This window comes from Bombus pascuorum, chromosome 1, assembly GCF_905332965.1.
Source record: "Bombus pascuorum chromosome 1, iyBomPasc1.1, whole genome shotgun sequence".
Lineage (NCBI taxonomy): Eukaryota > Metazoa > Arthropoda > Insecta > Hymenoptera > Apidae > Bombus > Bombus pascuorum.
This window is the reverse complement of record NC_083488.1, coordinates 3,757,917-3,782,840: the sequence shown is the minus strand read 5'-3', so window position 1 is coordinate 3,782,840 and position 24,924 is coordinate 3,757,917. Positions and strand designations below refer to the sequence as shown.

The 24,924-nt window shown below is 47.4% G+C and overlaps 5 protein-coding genes across 16 annotated transcripts in view; 2 read left to right on the top strand and 3 right to left on the bottom strand.

Annotated features, from left to right (window-relative positions):
- LOC132907299 (chromobox protein homolog 1-like) overlaps positions 1-24,924 on the bottom strand; it is a 194,306-nt gene that overhangs the window by 153,505 nt on the left and 15,877 nt on the right. The gene's annotated exons all lie outside the window — the stretch shown is intronic.
- On the bottom strand, positions 387-3,990 carry LOC132906190 (coatomer subunit gamma). Of its 2 annotated transcripts, none has more exons than XM_060958188.1 (6): positions 3,828-3,990; positions 2,447-3,551; positions 1,790-2,366; positions 1,399-1,715; positions 1,128-1,326; positions 387-984 (listed from the first exon to the last, which is right to left on the bottom strand). In XM_060958188.1, exons 1-6 carry the CDS (start codon positions 3,865-3,867, stop codon positions 598-600), a joined length of 2,625 nt encoding a protein of 874 aa, XP_060814171.1. In that variant the 5' UTR covers positions 3,868-3,990; the 3' UTR covers positions 387-597. The 2 variants fall into 2 exon arrangements, with proteins under 2 accessions (XP_060814171.1, XP_060814254.1); XM_060958271.1 differs by lacking the exon at positions 3,828-3,990 and adding an exon at positions 3,665-3,808.
- Positions 4,257-6,761, bottom strand: LOC132906139 (uncharacterized). Its single transcript, XM_060958054.1, has 6 exons — positions 6,461-6,761; positions 6,012-6,163; positions 5,699-5,779; positions 5,309-5,436; positions 5,055-5,213; positions 4,257-4,945 (listed from the first exon to the last, which is right to left on the bottom strand). The coding sequence occupies exons 2-6, from the start codon at positions 6,067-6,069 to the stop codon at positions 4,709-4,711; spliced, it is 663 nt and encodes a 220-aa protein (XP_060814037.1). The 5' UTR covers positions 6,070-6,163; positions 6,461-6,761; the 3' UTR covers positions 4,257-4,708.
- Positions 8,115-14,198, top strand: LOC132905825 (synaptotagmin-2-like). Of its 6 annotated transcripts, none has more exons than XM_060957776.1 (10): positions 8,115-8,206; positions 9,617-9,758; positions 11,308-11,427; positions 11,538-11,629; positions 11,717-11,848; positions 12,187-12,384; positions 12,647-12,799; positions 12,887-13,007; positions 13,082-13,254; positions 13,324-14,198. In XM_060957776.1, exons 2-10 carry the CDS (start codon positions 9,620-9,622, stop codon positions 13,528-13,530), a joined length of 1,335 nt encoding a protein of 444 aa, XP_060813759.1. In that variant the 5' UTR covers positions 8,115-8,206; positions 9,617-9,619; the 3' UTR covers positions 13,531-14,198. The 6 variants fall into 6 exon arrangements, with proteins under 6 accessions (XP_060813759.1, XP_060813840.1, XP_060813514.1 ...); XM_060957857.1 differs by having other exon boundaries at positions 8,166-8,313; XM_060957691.1 differs by lacking the exon at positions 8,115-8,206 and adding an exon at positions 8,722-8,864.
- LOC132906638 (mitogen-activated protein kinase-binding protein 1) overlaps positions 14,387-24,924 on the top strand; it is an 80,859-nt gene continuing 70,321 nt past the window's right edge. For all 6 annotated transcript variants that reach the window (XM_060959295.1, XM_060959454.1, XM_060959541.1 and 3 more), the window contains exon 1: positions 14,387-14,546. The gene's annotated coding sequence lies outside the window, so the exon portion shown is untranslated. The remainder of the gene's footprint in view (positions 14,547-24,924) is intronic.

The window sequence follows — 24,924 nt, the reverse complement described above, 5'->3', positions numbered from 1 at the left end:
TACAAAACCATAACGTGCAAAAAGATAAACGGGATGGCACAGGGGCAAGAGGACGCCTCCCCTCCTTTATGCGTTGCATAACATTTTCAGACAACATCTGTGTTTATTTGTACGATTGCATTGGGTCTATCAAAAGTAACAATAAATATATTTAAATTGTTCATTGTATTTTTCTTTTTAATTACTAGTTGTATCTTTTTTAAAGGTAATTATTTGCTTTCGTTGAGGTTTGTATGTAACTGTACGTAGAAGGAAATGATCGAGAGAAACTCTAAAGAAATAACAAGCTATAAATTATACTTGGTATTAACGAGGATAGTAGATCTAAATATAACGCAGCTATAAAGGCGTTGCATATTAACATCGAATAATAATCGTCGAATAAAAGAATCGTTTTATAATTGTATGTACAAAGTATTACATAGAAATAGGGATTTAACAATAGTCCCATTCTGTAATATATTCGCTCATGGCATTGTATTTGTAATATTAAAAATAAAAGGTTTCCAGTATAGGAGTACTTCTAGTACATCAGCTTTTGTAGGATTAACCTATCGATATACGTGATACGCGTATAATCGATCTAATGGGAATAGTTTATCCTACAGAAGAAATAATTAACTCGGCAACGTCTGCGTCTTGACACAGTACGGTAAGTTGCATCGTTACTTGACTGTCCGATATCGCCAATCTTGCTCGAGCAAGGATTTCTTTCCCTCCTCTGAAAACGCCACTCAATAGCAAGTTATGCGTGGCAGCACCAGATTGTACTCGATTGGTTCGCTCTACGGCATCCAAGCCCAAAAATCCCGTGAGACTTTGAATCGCTCCTTCCAAACTGTTCACCGATGAGCCTAAAGCAAACGTTTCTTCCAGCTTGGTGAATCCTCCCGCAGACGCTGCTTCCCACGCAGCACCGAAATCTAATCCTCTGTTTCCGATTCCTCGAACTTGATCAGCCAACGTCACTTCCAAATCCTCTAACTAGAAATCGCGATTGTTTCTCTTTAATAAATAAGTGCCAAACTTATCGTGTAAAGAGCAAATAAAATTTAATACAACGTTAATAAGAATGCCCTTGGTTTTGCTCTATTAATCGTAATTATAGATAAAAAGAAACTGCGCACCATGTATTCATCGTTGTATCCTTGATCGGCATCTGGAACACCCGTCGCAGGGTCGCAATCACGAGCCACGAATCGCAGAGTCGTAGGAATAGTAGCGACACTGGCATAAACGTTTTCCGGATATTTCAATACTGTATATGTTGTGCCAAGCTCGTTGTAAGGTAGACGAGGGCATGGAACTTCGTTCACGATCGTATAGCTAAAAGCAGAGAAAATATCGTCTTTCGGAAGATGAGATATCTTAAAAAAGAATATACTCCGATATAATTACCCTTCGGGCGCTTCGACAGCTACTCTTACATCCTCGAGTAATTGATCGGAAAGAGTATTTACACAATCGAATTGCAAAATGAGGAATTCCGTGAACGTGTGCTTAATGCACTTAACGTTATATTCCGTTTCGGACTCTGTTAATTCACAGACAGGGGAAGACTTAAGCAACGAAGAATCACGAATAAGGTTAGCCAAATGTGGTATTTGTGACAATTTTTCCATGAAGCTCTCCTCACGCGTCAATCGAGACTGTTGTTTCACAGTAGCTTGTAGCTCTACTTGCGTTGGTTCCTCGACCGTTTGCGCTGGTGGAATCTGTAACGCGAACATCGATCGATCAGACTAGAAAGCTTTTGAATTTCGGAAATTTCACAGTTTGGATTAATTACCTGCGAGATGTCGAACGGTTCGTCCATCGACGTTTGCATATAATTTCGCAAAGCTCTTTCCAAACTGGGTACGGAGAGAAGAGGAGGCTGTACCAAAGGCAAAATAGTCGGTTCGTTTTGTTGTAGAATAGCGCAATAATAAGCCGCACGATCACGGACTTCGTCATCCGAATCCAATTGACAGCGGGACAGAAGAACAAGCACGTTTGGTAATAACAGAGGACACGCTGCTGCAAAACGTGCTAACGCGGTAACTGCGGCTGCACGAACGCTGGCACTCTCCAGAATCACGCGATTGTAAATGAAGCGAATATATCGAGATGGTTGTTTCGAAGTTGGTCCTTCCTGACCAAGTAAGTGAAGAATGCGAACGGCGAGCGAGTTGTGCTCGCAATCTTCGATAAATTCGCAGAGATGAGCTAAACCGGCTTCTTTCGCTTCGGCATTTACTTCCATAACAGCTATTATCGTATCTGCAATTGCTGCTTTGTATTCGAGTCCTCCCTCGTCTCTTAGCATAGCAGAGAGAAAGTTCATTAATACTGCGTGTTTCCGAGGGAATTTTTGACACAGAGCCCTGTCGAAAGGACGAAAGAACTATGTTATATAATTTTCTTCTATACAAGTAAAACTAATTGAAAATAACTATAACGTTACCTTATAGCTTGTACAACTACGACCTTAAATTCATCTGAAATTTCAGACACAAAGGTAGCAATCTGTTTCATCAACCGATCAACCGAACTTTCCGCTCCAGTTTTTAATAGGGTAGTAATTGCCAACGTAGCGATAGATCTGTTCGAATCGGTAATTAAGTTCTCTAAATCCAAGTTGCAAGCAGTAACTGCCGTTGGATGAGACATGGCAACTTTATTCAAGGTTCTAACAGCGGCGAATCTCAAAGCTGGTTTCTGAGATCCACAGAATAATTGGAGGACGCTAATAGCAGGCGTTATCTCTTTCGTGCAACTTCTTCCAAGATTGATCAAGGCATGCGCCGCTTCGTATACCACCATCTCTGACTTATGACGTAAACAAGATTCTATAAATCCCAATAGTTCTTCTCCTTTGTCGACTTCGTCTAATAATTTACACGCCATTCTAATTAACATACAGGCTGCGTAAGGGCTTTTCGGACTTGTTCTCATAAGCTTGGCGACTAACTTAATCACAGCGTGTTTATCTGCTTTACGTGCTTGATACAAAACACCAAGGGCATGGTACTGAACCATTACGTTAGTAGAATTTAGCGCCTCCTGAGCTTCGTTCGCCCATCTACGCGCTACGTCTCCGGAGACGTTGGTCAAGTGCAGAGAGGAAACTAAAGCCGCGCTGGAAACAGCAGGGGAACGGTCTACTATAGCTTGTTTCATATAACGTTCGATAGCTGCTAGCATTCCACCGTCGGTGATGGTACATAAAGCTCTTATCGCAGCAGCTCTGTACAAATCTTCTTTCCCGGTCATATCCTTGGTTAAACTCGAAGTAACTATGATCACATCTTCTGCCAGAGAACTCAGTTCCTTGATACCTAGATAGACCAACCTTCTCAGGACAACGTCCCTGGACTGAAATAACTTGGTCATGGCAAAAAATGCTTCCGTCGCTTCCATCGTACCCAACTGTTCTCCTTGATTCAGTAGGTATAAGATTTTGGTTAGAATGTGAGCGCATTTTCTTGGATTAACCGGAGTGTCGTTGAAGGTACGAGCTTCCTGAAGAACGGTTGTCTTTTCTAGGTTTTGGAAAGGGTTTCCCCCACCTATAAACATAAGAATCGCATAAGCAGGTATACAGAAACGTTCATCGTACATGCATTACTTGTTCGAAAAGTACGTATAAACGTCTACTTCGAAAGAATAAAAATCAAGTTACGTGAAACAAAAGAATTCATCGAAGGAAAATTATCTTCCACGACGAGCAGTAGCTTAAATCTGTTTACAAGGAACTGTCACAAGAATAAAACCGATCCGTTTAATTTCGCATGAAAACTTAAACTTATAATAGTATGAAGGGAACGTTTTTTATTTATGATTACCATCTTCTTCCTCCTTCTTATCGCGTTTGAAAGCGTTCATTTTGTGAAACCACTGTCAGGAAATTGGAAAATAGGAGACACGTCACCTCGACTCTTTCACATGGGAGCCATACGAACAACCTCCGCCATATTGTAACGGCGAGAAGTCGAAGTATATAGACGTGTACTTTAAACGTTGCAGTTACACGATAAGTAATATCTACCGTCGATAAGATCGTACTCCCTCAAGATAAAACAGGAGGAAATCCTCTGTACAAAAACAAGAACCAAGCGAATTATACGACGCGTTCAAAAATATAAAATGGATCTGTTACCATCAGATTCGATTTGCAAAAAATAAAGTTAAGGAGATAAATCGAAAGAAAAGCTCTCGAAGGAGGTGAAAAAGCGGCAATCGCTTAAAGGAAAGAAATAAAAGAACACAAAACGCATATAGTATTTCACTCTGTTTTTTAAACACAATTTCATAGAACGGTATACAAATAACGATTTGGTATATAAAATCTTATTCCCTATACAACAACCACAACTTGAAATTTTGTCGAATCGGCGCAAGAACGAACACATAGGAGGCGTTACGCGTAGCGAAACCGATTTAACGAAGCTTCGTTTTCGTATTCTCGTTTGTACAACAAAGTCACGTCCCGTCGGTATTTCTATATTACCAAATCATCCGTCGGAAGGATAAAAGCTTCTACAGTTTGACACGTTTTCCCTGCAACTGGTAATAGCAAGTTCAAAGTTCTTTGGCACGTAAAAACCATATCAATCGATTTAGCCTTCTTTCCTGCTTCGTTACTTACACCGTATATATAGTTAACGAACGATCTATCTACAAAATTCACGACGAACGTACCTTACTAACGATTAACGTATTACGATTAGGTAATTCTCTTCTCTATCTCCGTATCACTCTGCGATTTGTACAATTGCTTCAAGTCGGAAATCGTATTTCTCTTGTCAGTCGATTGCGAACTTTGTCTTATCCTTTGTACGGTTTGAATTTTCGCGGGCGTCGACACGTTCTTCTCAGGCGAAACGTCTTCCGAGGACGATCGATCCTCCGACGACTTGCCCATATCCTTGCTCCATTTGGTTAGCCATTCGCTGGCGACAGTCTGATAGAAACGGAAAAAACCATCGTTACATTTTATTTTCATATTTCTGCGAATGATAACGACCGAGTTGCATCGCGGTCGACAAGAACAAGCAATTAGCTAAAATTACGTTTTTGTCGTCGTTTGCTGGCGTAGCCGCTGCGTTTGACTTCTTCTCCGTCTTCTTTGATCTATCCAATTCCTTCTGTAATTTGCGCTCCAACTGGTACTTGGCCACTGCCTGAGCCAGCGATCCGAGCTCTCCTCTCATCGCGGCGCTGAACATCGCCTGTTTAGAACGCATCAACGTTATCGCGACGCACGTTCAGCAAAGAAAACGCCGATTACGCGATTAGAAGATCGTTCTCGTACAAAGGTACTCACGTCTCGACGTCTCTTCGAGTCGGCATTGCTAATGGGCTCGGTTTCCGTTTGCGGTCCCAACTCAAACAGCATCTGGAAGTCCGCGTGTTCGCCAAGCCGGAAACCAACGCCTATCCTCGAGTCGGTACCTGTCGCGAGAATCGACACAAGAAGAACGATTCTGGCTAATCGGCCGTACGATTCGGTTCGAACCGGTCGCGCAAAGGCGCGCCTTGAAAAGGCGAAACACGCGCCACCAGTGAAAGTATCTCGCGCGTTCGCGTCACGCGACAAAACGTTCTTTTTTTCATGCGTATCGAAGCATTGGATTTTGCCGTGGTATTTCGGCAAACTCTTACAATTACACGTTTTAAATTACACGTTTACCTTTTTTACGCGATCAACGCTTACCTTTCTTTATCGGCGGGATGTTGGAGTAGATGAGCGAAAGTATGGTGGGCAATTCCTCCGGAATAACGAAGCACGTTGCGTCTGAAAACCAGTAAGGACCACGTTATCGCGCAATTTCTTTCTTTACCCGACCCTTGCGATCCAATCATTCTATAAGAATCTTTTTGTATCGACTGTCTCGCTCGTAAAGATGTTTTTGCGCCAGTCGAGCGGACTGTGATCGAGGATGTTTGCGACATTCGGGACAATTCGTTGTAAGTAGGCGAAGGACGCGTCACGCGCGACACGCGTATGCGTAGAAATCGACACTTACGTTCGCAAAGAAGCAGCAGGATACACAGCTTCGTTAGGATGTCCTTCGTGCTCCACATCGTTTACATCAAACAGATCCGTCCTCTCGTATACTCGCGGTGTAATCCTTGTTCGAGTATGCGGATATCAGTCGACTTTTCTGCCGCCGATCTTCTGTAATTAAAATCGTCGATCACGAACCATCCTTCCGCCGATCTTTTTCATCGACGAACGTTAATCTCGTCACGCTTTGTATTCTTTACGCGACGAGACGAAACTTCAACACCGCGCGAACGACCACGTTGCACAGATTTTCCCAGGCAAATCGAACGAGTTTGATATTCTTGTCCGAAATTGGACATCGAAGAGAATCGAAACAGAAGGGAAGAACGCGAAGACGTTGGCCGATCGAACGGTCGTCGAAGACCGCGAAAACATTGTTCGACTAGACGCGCGATCGATGGTACTTACATGAAAGTGAAATCTAAACGTCGGTCTGGCAGGTAACACGACGTCGAGCCTGCGTACTCCAGCGAACGCGATAGAATGCAATCACGTTCCTTGGCAGCGCCGGTGCGAGAAAGAGCTCTCGAAAGAAGTGCTCGAGTGAAAGGAGACGTCGGATCGAGGATCGAGGTCACCGTGTCCGAACGACCGTCGATCGATCGGGGATGAACTCTCTCTCCGTTTCCTCGTTGTCTTCCCCTTCCTCCACGGCAGCGCGCCCGTTTGACTTTTCGGCGCGAAGCGTCTCATTTGCCCCCAATTTTCTTACTCTTTTCCAACACCGTTTTACCAACTCGAACTCCACTTTACGGAGATACGACGGATTTTTCAAGTTCGTTCGAACGGAAGGTAAAGTATCGAGTTTTCGAAACGGGTGCTTGAGCGCACTTCTATTCGAACAAAACCGCGACTATTCGTTTTTCCGATCGACGAAACCTCGATCGACTCCATGTGGCGTTACGTAAAATTATGTAAAAGGTTCTCGCGAAATTGTCGTATCGCGTTAAATGGTAATTTTTGGCGCGCGTCATGTTTACGCGAAACGACGATGCGATAGATTCTTCGGAGGCACGCGAAATTCTCCATTCGACTCGAGATTCTCCATCGTTCGAGAATTCACCCGGAAAAGCAGGGAAATTACATATTCGCTGGAAAGTGAAACTACCTGGTCGATCGGTGTCATTTTCAATGGCAGTTATAGAAACGACTGTCCTGTTCCTCGTATTCGCTCGACTACCTTTTCGTCGAATACCATCCGAAATAGCGAACCACCGTCCCCTACCTTTTTCACCTTATCCGTCGCGTCACACGGTCCGGCGTTCTCTCGCCGAGCGAGATATCGATGAATTTTACGCAATCCGGTTGCGCAATGCGCCAGCGCTATGTTTCATTGAAGAATAGCGACATTGAGACTCGCGCCCAATAATCTCGTAATACCGATCCGTACGTACGATTATCGAACTTTTTGGTTTTCTCGAAACCGAGACGTTCGTCGACGGGAAGAGCAACGCGAAAAGAGGAGAAGAAAATAGCAATATCCGTGGGCGCGGGAAAAAGCATCGTTGCGGTGTAGCGACGCAACTGGTTGAACTTTACTTGGCAATCGTATAGAATCGTTTGGTAAAACTTTGAAAAGAATGAAAGAATCTTCGTCTCTTCGAGAGACGTTGCTCTCGACGATCCGTGGTATTTCGATGGTCGGCGAGGCAAACGAGCGATCGTTTCGCAGACCGTAACGATCGAGCGACGTACCTGTGAAACTTTCTGTTCCACTGTACAGGTGTTTCGAGTCGCTCGTACCATTACCACGAGCCACTCGTTATCACGGAGAACAGTTTGTCAAACAGCGGATAATTTGTTGTCAGAAGGGAACGCGCGATATTCCTTCCGTCGCAATATACGTGGCGCGTAAATCGATTTATTGGACGCGGCGTTTGAATCGGTGGATCGAGTTGTAATTTTTCAGGAGACCGTGAACGTTCGTCGAAGCTTACCGTACGATGCAAACGCGTACATACGACGTAATACGTACGTAACGGACGACGTTCCGTTGAAAAATATGCACGGTGGCATTGTCTATGGGCGCGCTCTATCATCGGTCCTGTTGATAGGCAAGGCGAACACAGGCGCGATAGCGCGCGCGTTATCAGTCGTAACCCACAGTTTCCTCGTTGAGCGTTCAGGTTTGCCCGCGCATAACGGCGTGTTACGGTAAAATGTCAACCAAGGATCAAATTCTTTCGTTGCTTTTCACACGATCGAGTCTTATTTAGAAAACTGTCGTCGCGACGCGGTGGCGAGAAAATCCGGACAGAACGGTTCGTATCGTATTCGTAAATTCATTTGGCTGCGAGCGATTCGTAAGGACACGTAACTGTTACGTAAATCGTGTATTTAAACGAAAGATTAGCCGGTGAGTCCGTGAAATCGTCTTGGTGACTCGGACGTTGGCGCGTTTAAAACCATTCGACTTGGAGGAACTCGGCCGAGGATCGCGGACAGCGTCCAGAGTCTACCGTCGATCGAATCGAGATCGATCAACGTTTTCCGATCGCTCGTACATTTTGTATGCGTTAACGTAAGTCGCGCACCGGCGGCTACCGGCCGCGGTCGCGGCGGAGGTAGGTAGAGTAGAGTCGTCGAAGCTGGGGAGAGGGGCGCGTAGATAGCGCGTTACTCGTTCTTCCTTCTATGCAGCCGCGTACTTACGTTCGTCGTTCACCGGTAGTTGACGATCGCGCACCAAGTCACCGCGATCGATCCGTTCTTTCGAGCCGTTTCGTCGTCGTTTCGTCGACGACTCGCGAATGCCGTCCGATCGCGCGAAACCGCGAAACATCCTCTCGTCGTGGGACGCTGTCTTGGCCGAGTGAGTATCGTCCTGCGGAATTTGTCCTGAAATTCGGCGATTCGCAGGAAATACCGAGAAACTTTTATCGCGATGACGCGCGAACGTTCGGCTTCGCTTCGATCGAGCTTCTTACGTTCGACAGGAAGGATACGTAATATCCGGGAGGAAGGAGAACATGGAACGGCCGATAACGTTCTTCGCGAGGTTGCTCGGCTGAAAAACGACTCGAGACAAACGCTTGATTCGCCCGGTATATGCCGTGTATCTGTACGCGATTTTCTCGCACGGTGCGCTCGGTGTGCGTGAGTTTCCTCCGACCAGCGCTTTATCCCGGCACGCGAGTGCAACTCGAATAAAGAGGAAAAAGATCGAAGCGACGGTGGCTGCATTCGGCTGGACGTGCTCCTCCACGTCGGAAGCTTCCTCTCGTTTTTCTCGAGCGGTTAGAAACGAGCGCGAAAAGCACAAGTGTTTTCTGCGCGCATTTAACGCGACTTCTTTCTTCTCTTTCCTGCGACGCGAGAATCGCGCGACAGATGTACGGAACGTGACGCGACACGCGAGTAATTTTCCTGCTCTCCGCGTCGACCGCCAGAGACACACCGTCTCGGATAAACGTTTGGGAATAATTTCGGTAACGTAGTCAACCGCATCGGGACGAAGTAAACCGTAAAACGGTGAAACTAGAAAGCCGAGTAACCGTCCTTTCCGATCGATCGTCGATCGTTTGTTTTTAACATCGATCCGTAGTAATCTTGGAACGTTTCTAGTGAATGGTGCACGGTGACCTTTTTGGCCCATGGGGCCGAATTCTTATCGTCGTAGTGGCAGCGCTGGCCATCGTCCTTCTCTTGCTCGTGATCGCCTGTTTTCTCACGCCAGGATGCCTTGGATACGAGTGCGTGAAAAGAAGTAAGCCCTGCCGTTTACGCCCAAACACGTATCGCGTTATTAACACGAGCATTGCCATTCGTACGAGCTTTGTGAACGTTCGCTCGATCCATACGCTCGAGTATCGCGCTCGCGATCAAAGCGACAAGTTGCAAAGTTTCTTAGATTTCACTCAAGGGCTGCTCGTTTGGAAGTTGCGACGAAAACCGTGCGTCGAAGATCGCTCGCTTCGTCGCTGCAGTGGAGCTACGCGAATACCCGCGCGTTTCGTTCATTGAAATTTATCAATTTATCATTAGAGCGTATTTTATTTTCGCCACGCGTTCCATCTCCGATTGGAACGTCGATCTAGCGAAGCGACGTGGTTCGACGAGCCGTCTGTGGCCGGGTGATCGTTTACTTTAGCGCAGGAATATGCCGAGTTTACGAAAGGAGGATGTAGCGCGACACAGCGCATCGTTTTGTCGGCTGTCCGAACTCGCGGCCAAGCAATTGGTGTCGGTGCTTAGCGTTGATTAAACGTCTGGCGACTGAGCCAAGCCAGTGGTATTTCATTTTCTCGGCACGTCCGCGAGCTCTGCTTCCGCGCACACGTGCTTGTACATGAAACGCGTGCCGGGAAAAATAATCGCGCGTACGCCTCGCTTTTGATACCTTTCGAGCCAAAGGGCCTTCGAGCCTCGGCTCGCTAATACGCCGACGATCGCTCGGTTTACCGGATGCTCGCGTTTGTCCACTCGCGGAACGCTGCTCGACGCGTTTCAATTGCTATGTGGAACGGAGATTCTTCGCACGCGTTTACGTAAAAACTAAAATGACAAGAACGCATGGATCAGTCACGAAACTTATCGTAGATCGTATCTCGTGCCTTAGTTTCCGTAGCGTTCGTTTCAGCTCGTACGTGTCGCGTGTCGTCACGCCGATTATAAAATTATTCGGCTGTATGCGAGGCGCAATTCCTTTACTCGAAGCGACGTTTATCCGACGAGGAACAAACTATTTGCCTGAAAGGAAGGAAGCTTAAATTCTTGCATGGTGAATCGCGAATCGTGTGTATACGCGGCGGTTGATACATTACGCCATTGTTCGCACAGTTATATTTATACACACATGCAAACGACGACGTTTCCTTCGTTTCCTCCGCGACGTTACGTAATTAGGTATGTCATCCTGCAAACTAACTGCACACAGGTCTTCGATAGCGCCGCTATGAAAACGCCCATCCACCAGGCAACGCAAGAATTTGATAAATTCTTCTATCGGACGAGTATCGTTTTTTCCTCCGACGAAGAGCGTCGCGTCACCTGAATCGTGGTTACAAGTTCGATGAACTTGCCAATTAAAAATGTCGAGTACTCCGCTTTTTAATCGCAAAATTAACTAGCTTTTACCTTTCACACGCGTTTATTCACCATGTTAAACGTTTCGAATCCTAGAATGCTCGTCGTTCGAACGTTTTAGAAATCGGCACTCGGTCCGCTACGCGTACGTTAACCAAAGCGCAATTAGCGGCGAGCAATCGCTGCTGTTTACAAATTGCATAATCAAAGCCGAGAATAATTCTTTGCAGAGAGAGAAGCAAAAAGTGTGCCGTTGCGTGTCAAGAGCAAACAGAATGAAAACGTCAAGTTGAACGATGTCAGCTACAGGTCATGGAGATTGGGTAGCCTGTACGAAGGCAGCAGCAACGGTACCGTTCGATCGCTTTTCTTATCCGTTTCTTCTATCAGTCTGTTGTCCAATTCCTACCTCTTCTTCTTTCAATCCTGGCTAACAACACGTTGATAAATGTTTGCACAGGTACGATCGACGAGAACGCCAGCCCGATCGAGGGCAATTCCTGGAATTCCAACAACGCTCAGTTCGGTTGCACCGATACTTCGTCCACCCTGGTGAGCTCCGTTAACCGTGCTGATTTTCATTTTAATTAGTCGAGATCGTGCTGCCTTGTTGATCGATCGGCGCGTGTTACGTTGCAGAATTTGGTGCAAAAGGATAAACAGAAAGCCGAGAGGAAGCAAAAGGAATTCCCGACGGAACTGACGATAAGCCTGCAGTACTTGCCGCCCTGCGACGAAACTATTACCGGCAAACTCGTTATTGGTATCGAGGTATTAAACGCTTTCCTTTCATCCGATCCTCCTTTGTGCCTACTTTCTCGTCGGAATGGAAATCGAGTTATGAATCTCTAAGGACTCGCGACGTTCAACGGCCTCGGGTTCGTTTCGTTTCGCTTCGCCAACGTTGCTCGATATTTCATCAGCTGTACCTATACGTACAGTTCTAAAGGCCGTGTTAACAACGGAACGACGTAACGAATTTCCAGCGACAGACAAAACGCACGGTAGCTCGCTTCGTATCGAACGAGAGACGGGCAATCGCGCGATTAAACGACTCGCGACGCTTTCTTCAACGAAAGAAGAAAATTTAAGCGGTGCGCTGTGTGCAGGCGTTATCCGGCCTTCCTCCGAAGCAATACAACTGCACCTTGGAACCGTACGTGGCTTTGAACATAACGAAACAATCGTGGAATCACAGGAACCGACAGAAATTACACAGTTTCCGCACGAGGGGTGTCAGGCACACGGCGAGCCCCGTTTTCAAGGAAACGTTCGTCGTGGCGAACGTAAAACCTCACGAAGTTAAGGTACGTACGTTTTTATCGCGCCGATACTATCGTTGTTTTAACTCAAGGTTAAAAAACACGTCACTCGTCAAACGCATCTACCGTGAAACTCGCTCGAACAAAGTATATTTTACATAACGAACGAAGGTTTAAACAAACGTATCGACGTCGAATGTGTAATTGCGCGCGAAGAAAACGGGCCACGAAACTTGAACGCGTTTTTCTATTTCTCTGGAAGCGTTCGCTGCGTTCGCTACACGACACGATCGTTTTTCCTTTTTAGGAATGGATTCTCGATTTTGCGGCGTACGATCGCGACAGATACGCCAACGACACGGAACTCAGCACGCTGAGGGTGTCGCTGAAGGAGGCGAAGCACGTTCTACAGAGTCCAGAGATTCATATGTTCAACTTCAGAATGAAGCAGTCCAATTTGGTACTGGCGTAAAATGTATCGAACGTTTCGATTTTACCTCCTTCGATTCCTCTTCGCTTACACGACGTTCTTTGTTACATGTTGCAGGCGCTTGGAAACATTTTATTAGCTATTAGTTATTTACCCACAGCGCAGAGACTGACTATAAACGTAATGAAAGTACGCGACGTGAAGTTTACGCCACCGGTGTCGTGTTTGAACGATTTTAGTAAGCGCCGCACGTCAACTTACTCGCATCTTCGTTTTTCTTCGTACTTTGTTATCGCTGCTCGTTCTTTCCAGGTTTTTACGTCAGGGTATTGATGCTCAATGGAAGGACAGGCCAACGAATGAAAAAGAAGAAGACCCGATTCGTCGTTGCGAATTCGCACTCGGAATTCAACGAAACACTGACGTTCGACGTATCGTACAGTCAATTAGACATAGTGCAATTTCTCGTGGTATTGCGCGGCAAAGTGCGTATCAATTTTGACGACAGTTTACAGTTTACGAAGGAAATGTCGCGTGACTGGGAAATATTTTAGGCTGCGCCTGCCGAGCCTGCTGCCAGCACCGTAGAGCATCCGAGTGACAGCGAGGATTCGATAACGTCGATTCAAAAGTCGAAGGACACTTCCATCGGTAAAGTCGCGCTTGGAAAGGGAGTCAGAGGGTCGACGGAAAGGCTACACTGGTTTTCCGTACTTCAAAATCCTAGAAAGTTAGTTACCGTATGGCACGTATTGAAATAACGACCGAAGGACAACAACGGTAATACGGAAGATGGATAGTCCAACGTTATTGCTCAAACTGTCTATAAACGTGCATACTGCTGTTACTATTTAAAGAAATTCGATAACGCAATAGAAAGGTATGTTTGCACGACCATCTCGTGCGTTTACCTTCGAGTAACGCAAAGGGACGACGTTCTGATATCGTATCTTTCTGTAAACATTTGCCAAACGTTTTCAAGTCGGAGACAAAGACGCTTGCGTTAAATAGTTAAACGGTTAAGCAGTGCCATAATCGGTACATTTATGCCGAAAACAAGAATCACGTAAGGATGCTTCGTTCGGCCAGTTTATTCGAAACTATCTGAATTTTCGATCTTTTATTATCTCGTTTTTGTTTTTCGCAGATGTAAATTCGAGTAATATTTATCGGTTTCCGTAGATATAGTATATTTTGGGCAATAACGTCATATCGCACGTTATACATATACACGTAAACGTGTAAAATATATTTCTATATTTATTTTGCAATTTGATAATATATACGATAAATATATATACGTTTAAAAGTGCAACCAAAGATCGCGAAAATTGTAAATGTTATAAATATTTGTGGTACTTTGTTAATATATCGAATCCTATTTAAAATGTAACGAAATAAATAGTACTAGATATGTTCGTAACCGTTACACGTTTTGTGTAATCATCGGTTGAACCATCTTTTTCGATTTCCATTTAATCGCGTAAGAAAATAGAAAAAGAAAAGAACGCGTTTGAAATATGGCGGGTTTGGAGAGCGAGCGTTGCGAAGTTGCGGTGTCGCCGACAGAGGGCGGTAGCGTCGCCACGGTCTCGTAGCAACGTCGAAGAGAGGGGTACCCGGCCAGTCAGCTTCAGTCTGTTTCGTGACTTGTGAGTGTGTTGTGTTCGTCCTCGTCGTATTCATATTATTCGGTTATCCCTTTATACGTCGCGAGTTTAGTTACATTACCTGAGAGAAGTGTGTCGTGTACGAGGAGGCGGACGTTCGTTGAACGGTGAGTAACCGATTTATTCTATCGACATCCTGCACGATTTCCTGCGAGTCAGAGAGCGTTACGTTGGAAATGTAACCTCCAAAGGCGCTCCCGGGGTCCTTCCACGTAGAACGATATTTAACGCGGCTATCTTTCTCGGATCGTATTGTACGCGTCGGTATCGTACGAAACACGGTATCGACGATTTAACGTCGCGATTGGAAAACGAGCAGCCGGTTTCGTCGGACGCGAAATCCATGTTTGAAAAGAACAAAGTATCGAAACCGCTTCTCGCGGTAATGTCAACCGTTTTTGAATATCGTCCAATAGCAACGCTCGGATTCTCCGTTCGAGATGCTTGAAAACTCCTCGAAGGCCACCGATTTCCCGAAAGCCGAAGCCTCTCGCGATCGAGTCGTCGACGCAACTTTTTGATAACATCGTTCGCGAGTAAATTGCACAAACGTTTCCATAGTTCCGTTGAAATCATCCGGTGTTGGAATTCTCCGTTCACGTGCTCTGCTGTCAAGCCACACAGAAAAAACGAACATGTCGACTACCTGTGCACTTCGATCCCCAACGAATCGAGTTTGTTCCGAGCGTCCGTTGGCCACGTCGCCACCACCCTCTTCGTCCGGTTCTCTCCGACCAAAATGATTTTACGACTCGCCCCGTTCTTCAGGTATCTCCGTTCGGTTCTCTTCGAAATCCGTCTTCCCTTTCCTATCTGCTCCACGCCATTACGTTAGGTTAAGTCTCGATTCTCCCTTCTTTTGAAAAGAGGTTTCATGGCGCAGCCTTTCGCATCACGATATCCCGTATACTTTCGCGGTAATCTCGATCAAACATCTAAGATCGCTGTCGGTAATGAGACAATACAGTGGCAAGGAAAGTTACGAAATAATCGGATGCCGTTATCGAGAATGCGTGGGCAATTAACGCGTTTCCGAACGGTTAGTACAGTAGTAACGTGCGCCAGGTTGTCGCAACGGTTCACGCGTATGGTGTCGCAGATGCGTTATGCGTTCGATTACGCGGCAGGTCCGTCGACCGATCACCGTTTCCAAATTATGCGCCTATGCGTATATCTGTAAGTAAATAGCCACGAGCGTTCTCCTATATATGCTATCATCGGCCAAAAGAATATCGTACGTTGTTGTTTCGAGTGCACCTCGATATGGCCGAAAGTATTATCAATCATCGAAGGCAAAATCCATTCGAAAAACAAAAGACGCGCACGCACCCGTACCTCGATTGCTCGTAAATTTCGATCGCCGGTGTAGCGAGATTGGAATTTTATTCGATTCCGTTTCTTTCTGTATTTTTTCCCCTTCCGAGACGAACGAACGTTGGTTTTTGCGTTCTGCTCTTGTTTATTTACCTCGGAACGCTATCTGCCGCCGGCTCCGGTTCGTTTCTCCAGAAACAAATTCGAGATGACGGCGATCGCGTGCGATCGGTCATTTCGTATCGTGCCTTTCGGTTGCGTTACGCGAAAACGACGTAAACGCGTCGCATGGCAACGGTACGCGGGACATTTTTGACAAGTTAGCGGTTCTTCCATCTCCACGAAAGACCGTCGTTGGCTTTGTTGACTGTTTGTATCACGCGAAGGACGTCTCTCGGCTGTAGCAAAAAAAGAGAAGAAAAAAGGTAGCGTTTATCTTTCCCTGCATCCTCCAAATACGTACGTATCGGTAGGAGTCGGTGTCCGACGAGGATCGTCTACGATTCGATTTAACGACGCGACGCTGGTGTACCGACTATTATCGGCGCCGAGGAATGTCGACTAGGTAACTCGATCTCGCGCTTATTATCGATATCCCAACGTGGTACATGTTTAAACGACTATACCTACATCGTGCACCGTTTGACGACACCGCGACAAATTTGTACTCGTCGCGGGTGCCACACGTGCAACCTGTAAATCGCAGGAAGCAAGTATGTACATTTAGCGCGGCGAATAAGCGCGAAGAAATATCGTATCAACGCGCGTTTCGCTAACGTTGCTATCGGTATATACCGGTTTACCCGTCGCGTTTAGAAGCTCCCGCGAAACAATATATTTATCATCGTGCTTTCATCAACGTGCGTACCGCGTCTCCTAATCGATTCTCCCACCTAACGACACACTTTGTATAACAAAATTGGATGTATAGTAAACGAATACGCAGCTGTTAACGTTAACAACGAAGCCGTTTTCGTCAAATTTATTCGAAACGCTCGTCGCCACAATAAGCATGCTTTGCGGTTAAACGTACGTACGTTACACGTAGAGATATCGCCCCTGTACTTGCGATGTTCTTATTATCCAACGTTCGTTTCTAAGTCGGATTTCCGTCCATTTTTTGTACAGTTTAAAATACGAAACCTGTTCGTTAGCAAGCTTTTTTTTACGCAACCATCGACGAATTAACGGTAACGAACTTTCTAAGAAATTGCCGAGTTGGCTGCAGCTTGTTCCAGAAACAAAACCAAACGAAACGAAACTTTGTTACTAGAAGGGGGTCGGGAAAAAACTGGTCGGCGGGCAGTTTGATAGAGCGAACCGTAGCGAGAGACGCGCGATGCCCGGCGGTGCGGGTTGCTCGATTTCCCACAGGTTTTTTTTAGTCTCGATGCGCATTTTTTTTTTTTTTTTTTCGGCCGACGGAGCTATGCCATGCGACACGCGGCTCTGGCTCATTGTCATGCAAATGATTTTTGCGCAACAACGAAAGAGGCTAGCGACGTGGACGTGCTCGATCTACGTACACGTGCATGGGAAAAAGATTCCGGAACGTCCACGCGTCTCTCCAACCCTTTCTCCGCGTATTTGGGTTCTTGTCTTCTTACCTGTTCCTTGTCACTTTCCTTTTCCTACCGCCGCTCGTATCCCAACTCTTCCTCGTCTCTTCTCTCGCCTCACCGTCTCAATATTTTAGTCGGTACTTTAGTAATTTCCACGAATTTCTCGTCTTTTCCAATAGTATTACGCAAAATTGCGATATAAGGAAAACTCTCAGGCTGCTGCACGCGGTTGCGTGTTTCCACGCGAAAAGCTTTCGCAGGATGTTTCGAGTGGGTTGGCAACTAAGTGCTTGCGGATTTTGTCGTTGGGTGACATTGACAATATTTTACCATTGGATATTATAGTCACGCGTACCTTAAACTCGTAGCCAATTGCACGGCAATTACTCGCGACGAATAAATTGATGGAAGGTGTTAGGAGGACGCTCATAGCGGAGTTTGAAGGAAGAGAAGAGAAAGACGAGAAACGAAATGGTGTCGCCTCGCTACGATTCCTTAATTCGATAGACGAGGTAGAAGTTGGAAAATCGGGAAGAAAAAGTTTCCAACGTGGACGAAAATCCGTGGAATCGAAAAGTTCGACTCGACTCGAAGCGAAGCGTAACTTTTCAATTTCTATGTGAAAGTTGCTCGATCCTCCGTCGCTGCCGCAACAAAGTCGCAGCTTGTTGAATTAAAAAAGTTGTCGCTTGCCATTATCCTACGCGTTGTCTCGAACGTTTATCGAACGCGTGCCACGAAGAACCTCGAATGCGGAGAACACAGCTTCCACAAGGATAACGTTCGTTTCCTCTTTTTATAAGCCAACGTCATCGGATTCCTCGCGATTTTTCCATCGACCTCGCTTACGTTCGAGTCTGATCGTATCGCAGATCCGTCGCCACGTTTCGGAATACCTCGAGAACCGTGTACACGTTTTTAAACAATAGCAACCGGCACGATACCGTTGTTCGCACGCACGGCCATACCCGAAAACCCGTAAACAAATAAGTGTACGAGCCGTGTCTGTAAAGTCGGCAATTATGCGTGATTTCTGGTGGAAAATGCAGCAGCTGGTCCCCGTGCTCGTTAATTAAACGCAGATTCCATAGAAAATCGAACCCGTTGCCGGGCCGACCCTCGCGCTGATCGATCTGGCCCTTACCAGCTGCAAGTATTTCTACGATATCTGGATATGGCGACGCGCGGAACCGAAACGGCGCTGGAAAATTAATAACTGCGAGCTTTCGAACGATAAATGGAATAATGGGTCGTTTGATCGTACGTACGTATATGGTTTAGAATGGCGTCCCGATTAGGAAAGCGGAGAGTAAGGTGCTAGAGTCGCGTGACTGCTCGGTGATGCATCGGGATTCGCGTGTGCCTGCGGTTGGCAGAGGTTTGCAAACGTCGCGAAAGCCATTTAAAACAAAAATAGTGGTCTGAAAATAGGCGGTCTCCTAAATACCATCGAACAATGATTGGCGCGATCGTCGTTCACGGATCAAGAGCGTCATCGTTACTATTTCGGTGGACGTTCGGTGGCACGAAAAAAATAATGTTTATTTGGGTTACTTAAAGGAAGAACAAAAAGCGGGGCTGTGGTCCACGGTCCGGTTTAATCGTCGGTGTATCAACTGCATCCGGTGCATCGATGTAATTCATTTCTCTGGTTAAACGCTGCTTGCCCCGGGAAAAAGTACCGCGAGTCCGGTGCAAGCGGTTTCATCGCAGTTACAAATTCCAGCGGCACTGCGCCTATTACGCTACGAATATTTGATGCGAGAAATACGCCTGTTTTTCTTCTCGTACCGCGAACGATCGCGATTCTTTCGAATCGATTCGATCGCCGACGAAAACAACCAGGTACAGTCGTGGTAGAGTCGCGTTTGTATACAGGTTTTCCTATTTAAATTCGAATTCCAAGCGCAGACGTATTTTATGTCGCTTAGTTACCGTCGCCAGGAACAGAGATACTTTGGACGCAACGACACGATCGCTACCGCGCGTTCGTCTTTCGAGCGACGACGATAACGCGTTGGCGATCGTAACAACGACGGTCAACGCGCTACGTACGCGGTTCCCTCGTAAAAGCCGCGTAAAATTACGAAGCAGCTGTGTCGTTTCGTTCCGCCAAAAAACGGTGCATCGAAGCGCGGTGGTTGGTCGCTTGGCTCGCGTGGGGTGAAACTTTCGAAAGGCTGGCTGGAAGCCCACGAGGTTCTTTGCATTCGCGGCGTCTGATGACGGTTCCCGTTGCACGAGCAGGAACGCGCACGAACACGCGCGTTGACCATTTTACCGTACTTTCCGTTCGAGGATAATTCTCGCGCCCGGTTCCCAGGCCATTAAGCTAAATCTACGCTCGTCTCGCGTCTCTCGTCCCTCGAATCGTAACGAACGCTAGCTCGCCGCGAGGAAGAGGGCACCTCGCGTTTACCACGCATCGGCGAAACGAGCATCCACTCGAAGAAAAAATTTGGGTCGCGGCAATTTAACGTGGCGAGTCTCGTTGCTCGTAATTTCCGATTTAAAACGATTTAAATTTCCAAGACGGAGCGTATTGAATTTCAGCGCGTAAAAACCCTTCCACGGATTGCTTAGTTTACGCGATTCTAATGGTATCGCACGCGATACGCGATGCTCGAGAGGAGAAGCACGCGCATAGGGGGTTGCTTGCGTCTGGAGGACCGAGAAATCGTTGCGATCGACGATCTGTCGCGTTTACGAGCGTTTCGCAGTTGGTCGTTTCATCGATACGCGGATAGGATACGACGACGGACGTCTGGAAGTAGAAATTGGAGAACGCCGATGCATAACTGGGTCGCCGTCGGCGGGCAGGTTGGCTAGAATGCAGTTTTCGATGTAGGCAGTCATTCTGCATTCTGTGCATCTATAAATATATACGTTTGATGGTATTACCCCGTAACAACGGTTTCGTCGAACGGTAGTCGCGCGTTCGATCACCTTCCCCACCGTGTACGCGACGATCGTACTACGTTTTGCCGCGGTGACAAAAAATTCGTCTTGCGAAATTATTTCCAGCGAACGAGACGTTGCGTCGTTTTCAACGCGAGCTTTATCTCTCGTTCGGGGAACGACGAAGTTTGAGTTTCGTTTGGGGATCGCACGTGTTCGTTCGCAGATATATCAATGGTATCTTTGTTATGTTTTCGTTCGTTACACGTAAGCGGCGAAGATATTAATTAAGTCGCGATTAATGTTGACGTCGGTAAGGTGACATACGTCGTCAGCGAGAACTTGCGTTCTTACGCGTAATTAATTCGATGGGAACGTAAGACCAACGAGAAAACTCGTTTCCTCCGAAGAGTTACTCGAGCACGGCCAAGTTTTCCATCCCACGAGACTTGCCGCGGCCGCGAAGTCCTTGAATTTTCTTCGCGTTGTTAAAACACTCTCGATGGAAGGAGCCGGTATAGTTGAAAGTTGGGAGAACGGTCGGGAAATATCTAGCCGCGGTAATTCCGTATCTACTCGCTCAGGGCTAAAGTCAATAGCGAGACTTCTTTCTCATTCTTCCTTTCTTTCTTCTCGAATTTCATAGCGGCTCTCATTTCGTATGCGGCTCGTTCCGTTTTAACGAGGAAACGCGTTTGCTCTATCGGCGGCGGGTCTATCGGTAGACGCTCGCCCGGAAGAAAATTTTTGTACGCGCCCGCTGTTTCGCTTTTTATGCAAATGCGCCGACGTCTCTGCGACGTTGGTTCGGTTCGAGAATAGCGGACGATCGAGTCAAAGATGAAAGACGCAAAGTCGACGCGTTCTACTTGTTCCGTATCTGTAGAGAATTGGATCGCGCGTAGATAAACAGTGATTTCCTGAGACAATTAGTCGATCGATGGCTCAATGTCGCGCGATAACGATAAGTTAACGAGCTGGACGCAACGATGAATCACACGACGCTTCTTGATTCGTCGGAGCGAAGAGAAGCGCAGAGTTCTCGAGCTCTGCGCGTGTGCTAAGATTCCAGTTACGTCGTTTCCACCGAGTATAAACGTCCGTCCGTGTTACTGGCAGAGATAACGCGAGTCGGTGTCTTCAAAGCGATGATCCGAGCCAACGGCAACAATCGCCTCTGTTTAAATTTGCCTAGCGATTATCGGCGCCCGTTGTTGATCATCAAACGCGCGCCTTCTTACTTAAACCATATTGCGGATTTATCAATCGTATCGCGATTCCAGACGATCGCAAAGTAGCCAAAGCACACGCACGTATATCGACGCGATTGTGTACACGCGTTACCTCGCGTTAGATAGAGCGGTCCGTAAGAGGAGCTAATGATCGGAACGTCGGCTAGCGTAAGTGAAAGGAGAGCAGATAGAGACGATGTGTCGCTGCTGGAAAATAAACCTCAGCTGTGATATCGACGTGGATTCCAGGACAAAGGAGACCGAATTCTAGGGCAGAAGAAACGGCCGGCTTTCTTCTCGGACGCTAGTCGATCGATCGTCTTTTCTGCAATTAGAAATCCCGCGCTAATCCTTATAGAGCGAACCGCGCGAGCGTGATCGCGTTCGCGTTTCTCGGTGCGTTTGTGCAGACGCGCAGCCATATGCGACAATGCGGGAAACCGCGCGCATCCACGCGGCTCTCGGTGTTAATGAAAAACCCGAGGAAAAAGACGCGTCGACCAGTCAGTTCCTTATATCGAGATGGAGCGATCGCGCGGTCGATTCGCGTTCCAGTCTTTTACGAATACTCGCTTTATTGCCGTAAAAGGCGAATCTCTAGTCGGCCATCTTTCAACTTTTTTCCTCGACTCGTCTTCGTCTTTTGCGTTTATTCGGTTTTAACGCGAATCTATATAGCGCGATTCGTCGCCGAGCCCCGCGGACTTACGGAATCGCGGCACGCTCCATCGGTCGCGAATCGATCGGATTAAAGTACGTTATAAAAAGTAAAGTATATTCCGACAACGTAACAATCCTATTGAATGATATTACGTTCGTAGGTAGAACGCGACGAAAGTCGTTTACGTCGATTTCACAGTCGTAAGTAAGAAACGTTTTGTTCGTTACCGAGGCGCTGCGAAGGAATAAAAGAACGAGGTAAATCTTGGCAAAGCGCGTTTCGCCGAAGAAACAATGAGAGACCGTCAACCGGAAGAAACGGGAAAGTCCGAGAATTCTTTTATTGCGCGATGACTCGTCCATGCGTGAAGCGACATGCAAAAATTTCTGCGCTGATCGTTCGTTCGCTCGCTCGCTCCGCCGCTCTTCCCGTGCATCCACTCGCGGTTTCTTCGCACCGCGAAGGCTCGTCTTCTCGCGAACGAGACTGACGCGAGAGTACTTTTCTCGCTTCAGCTAGCTATAGATCCGGAAGAAATGTTTTAGACCAGCGGCGTTTCGATTTCTCGTCGGAAAGCTCCAAAGTCATCGCAGCTAAAATCCGCAGTTAAAAAGCGTGCACGCTTCGCCGATAGGTTCTCGTTGGCGAAATTTTTTCGTTTCTCCGTCCTCGAAGTTTTTCCTCGATATATCCTTGCTATTTGTTCGTTCGTCTCATCTCCACCCCGCGCGACGGCAACACCGAAATCGCTCGAGTAGTCGTCGAGGCGATAAATCCGCGCCGTCCTTGTTCGTTCTTTGTTTTTGCGTTGATAAATCACTCTTCGTCGTACGCTGTGCACAGTGGACAGCGCGAGTATTGCCGATTTTGAGTTACGATTCGATCCTTTTCCCGGTGGAATCAAACTCCACCTCTCTGACGCTTCGAAATACGTACGTAGTCTTTTCTCTTTGCTTTGCCAGCGACGAACGAATCGCTCGTTCTCTCCCCTCTACTCGCAGCTTTTCTAGCGGCGTGCACATTCCGCTGATTCGCGGATCGTTCCATCGGCATCGTCGACGGGCGAGCGAAACGGCCAGACGATTTTTCACGCAGCTCGTACGTTTTCCGCGGGACGTTTAAAGCTTGGGGTGCATTATTTTTAATCCGGCGACTGGCAGAAAGCCGCGTATAGCGCGTCGCCGAGAAGCGTCGCGCGAAGAAACAGCAGGTTGCGTTCGATGTTTCGCGAAACTCGGTGATCCGCGACGGCCGCGAGGCGAAGCTATCGGTACGTCGAGGTGAATAACCGTGAACACGCGTGCTCGTCGTAAAACGTTCGCCGCTGCGTCGCAGCGTGTCGGCCGTAAAGACGCAGCGGGTTGACGCGTAACGTTAACGGACGTTTCTCGATGCGACCTGCGACGAAAAGGACGTAGACGAAATGCGACGAGAGGCACGGGACGAGGAAAACAGCGGGAATCGCGGAATCGTGGAACGACCCGCGTTGCAGCAGCGCTTCCAGGTTCACCGTGCGTGCGTCGCATAGGTGTGTACACACGCTCTCGTATAAACAGGCCGCGTATTTTTAGCGTGGGTCCGTGTCAGATTTCCCGACACTCGCGATACGCTGTAAACTGGATGGCTCGAACGTACGCTCGCCAGGGGGATGGATGGATGGATGGATGGATGGATGGATGGTTGGCTGGTTGGTTGCTCGATGGTTGCCATGCCTACGTCTCCCTCAACCCTCGTTTCTTCTCTCTCGATCCATTCACCCTTCTATTCGCCCGTCTGTCCGTCGATACCGTCCGTCCACGTCGTTCGATATCCGGTCACCTCTTCGCTTCCTCCTCGCGGGCTCTTATTATCATTTATGGTTTCTTCTCGGTTGTGCCAAGTCCGCGAAACCGGCTATCTTGTCAAAGTCGCGTCGACCTTCTCCTCGAGCCGCTCGAGAGGATTCAGCGTTTAAGACGCCACCGGGCCGAAACGGTGACACGACCGCCTCGCTTTGTACTCTCGCTCGCTCGTGAATTTTTTACGTTTAGCGATTCGTCCTCCGGGACCGAGCAAACCTTTCACGTTTCCTACTCTTGCTACTAAACGCCTCGTCCGACACGTAACACTACCACAGTTGCTCCAACACGGTGCGACCGTGGCGTCGCGAGACCTCGGCCTGTCGTTGTTTCGTCTAAAGTCTAAGGTTACGCGTCAGCGTCCACAAAACGGAAACTTTAGTCGGGCAATACGCCGGAGGTTTCGTTTGGGCTGTCGGCTCATAAAAATCGTGTTTCACGCGCCGCAGAACTTACTTAGCGAGGGGTGGCGCGATCGCGCGCGTCGAAAGAATACGAAAGCTTTTTAACGGTTTTCGACCTATCGAGCGCGCGACGTATCGACGGACGACGAGGAACGCTCGACACGCACGCCTCGATTTTTCTCCGTACTCCTCGGCGACGCGTCCTGGCTTAACAATGCTGGCCCTAACGCGCACTTTTTACACGCGTCGTGCAACAACCGCGCGACGTACGGAGCGCAGGAAAACGTAAATCGGGACGAAACGATGGACGCGAAAGAGGATGTCCGAAATATCCACGCTTCCATCGATAAGTGGTGGTATGTTTCTCGATAAATGCACGGATTTTATGGATACGTGCATCTTCGTACGTATCTTCGTGCGAGAGACGACTACCTCGGTAAATATTATTGGTCAGATTTTTGCGGAATGGTTAGTTTCTAACCGCGTAAACCGTCCCGTCGACCCGTTTATACGTTCAAAGTCTGGCGTAATCTCGCTCCTCGCTCCACTGTTTGTGGATTTATTCCGTAAGACGCG

Excerpts from the sequence above, each read along its gene's own strand:
- LOC132906139 (XM_060958054.1), bottom strand. The coding sequence starts at position 6,069 with ATGTGGAGCACGAAGGACATCCTAACGAAGCTGTGTATCCTGCTGCTT. Across the intron at positions 5,780-6,011 it reads CCTGCTGCTTCTTTGCGAAC|ACGCAACGTGCTTCGTTATT; the intron begins GTAAGTGTCGAT and ends ACTGGTTTTCAG. Across the intron at positions 5,437-5,698 it reads CATCCCGCCGATAAAGAAAG|GTACCGACTCGAGGATAGGC; the intron begins GTAAGCGTTGAT and ends TTCTCGCGACAG.
- LOC132906190 (XM_060958188.1), bottom strand. The coding sequence starts at position 3,867 with ATGAACGCTTTCAAACGCGATAAGAAGGAGGAAGAAGATG. Across the intron at positions 2,367-2,446 it reads GTAGTTGTACAAGCTATAAG|GGCTCTGTGTCAAAAATTCC; the intron begins GTAACGTTATAG and ends TCCTTTCGACAG. Across the intron at positions 985-1,127 it reads GATACAACGATGAATACATG|TTAGAGGATTTGGAAGTGAC; the intron begins GTGCGCAGTTTC and ends CGCGATTTCTAG.
- LOC132905825 (XM_060957531.1), top strand. The coding sequence starts at position 8,687 with ATGCAGCCGCGTACTTACGTTCGTCGTTCACCGGTAGTTGACGATCGC. Across the intron at positions 12,385-12,646 it reads TAAAACCTCACGAAGTTAAG|GAATGGATTCTCGATTTTGC; the intron begins GTACGTACGTTT and ends TTTCCTTTTTAG. Across the intron at positions 13,008-13,081 it reads GTCGTGTTTGAACGATTTTA|GTTTTTACGTCAGGGTATTG; the intron begins GTAAGCGCCGCA and ends CGTTCTTTCCAG.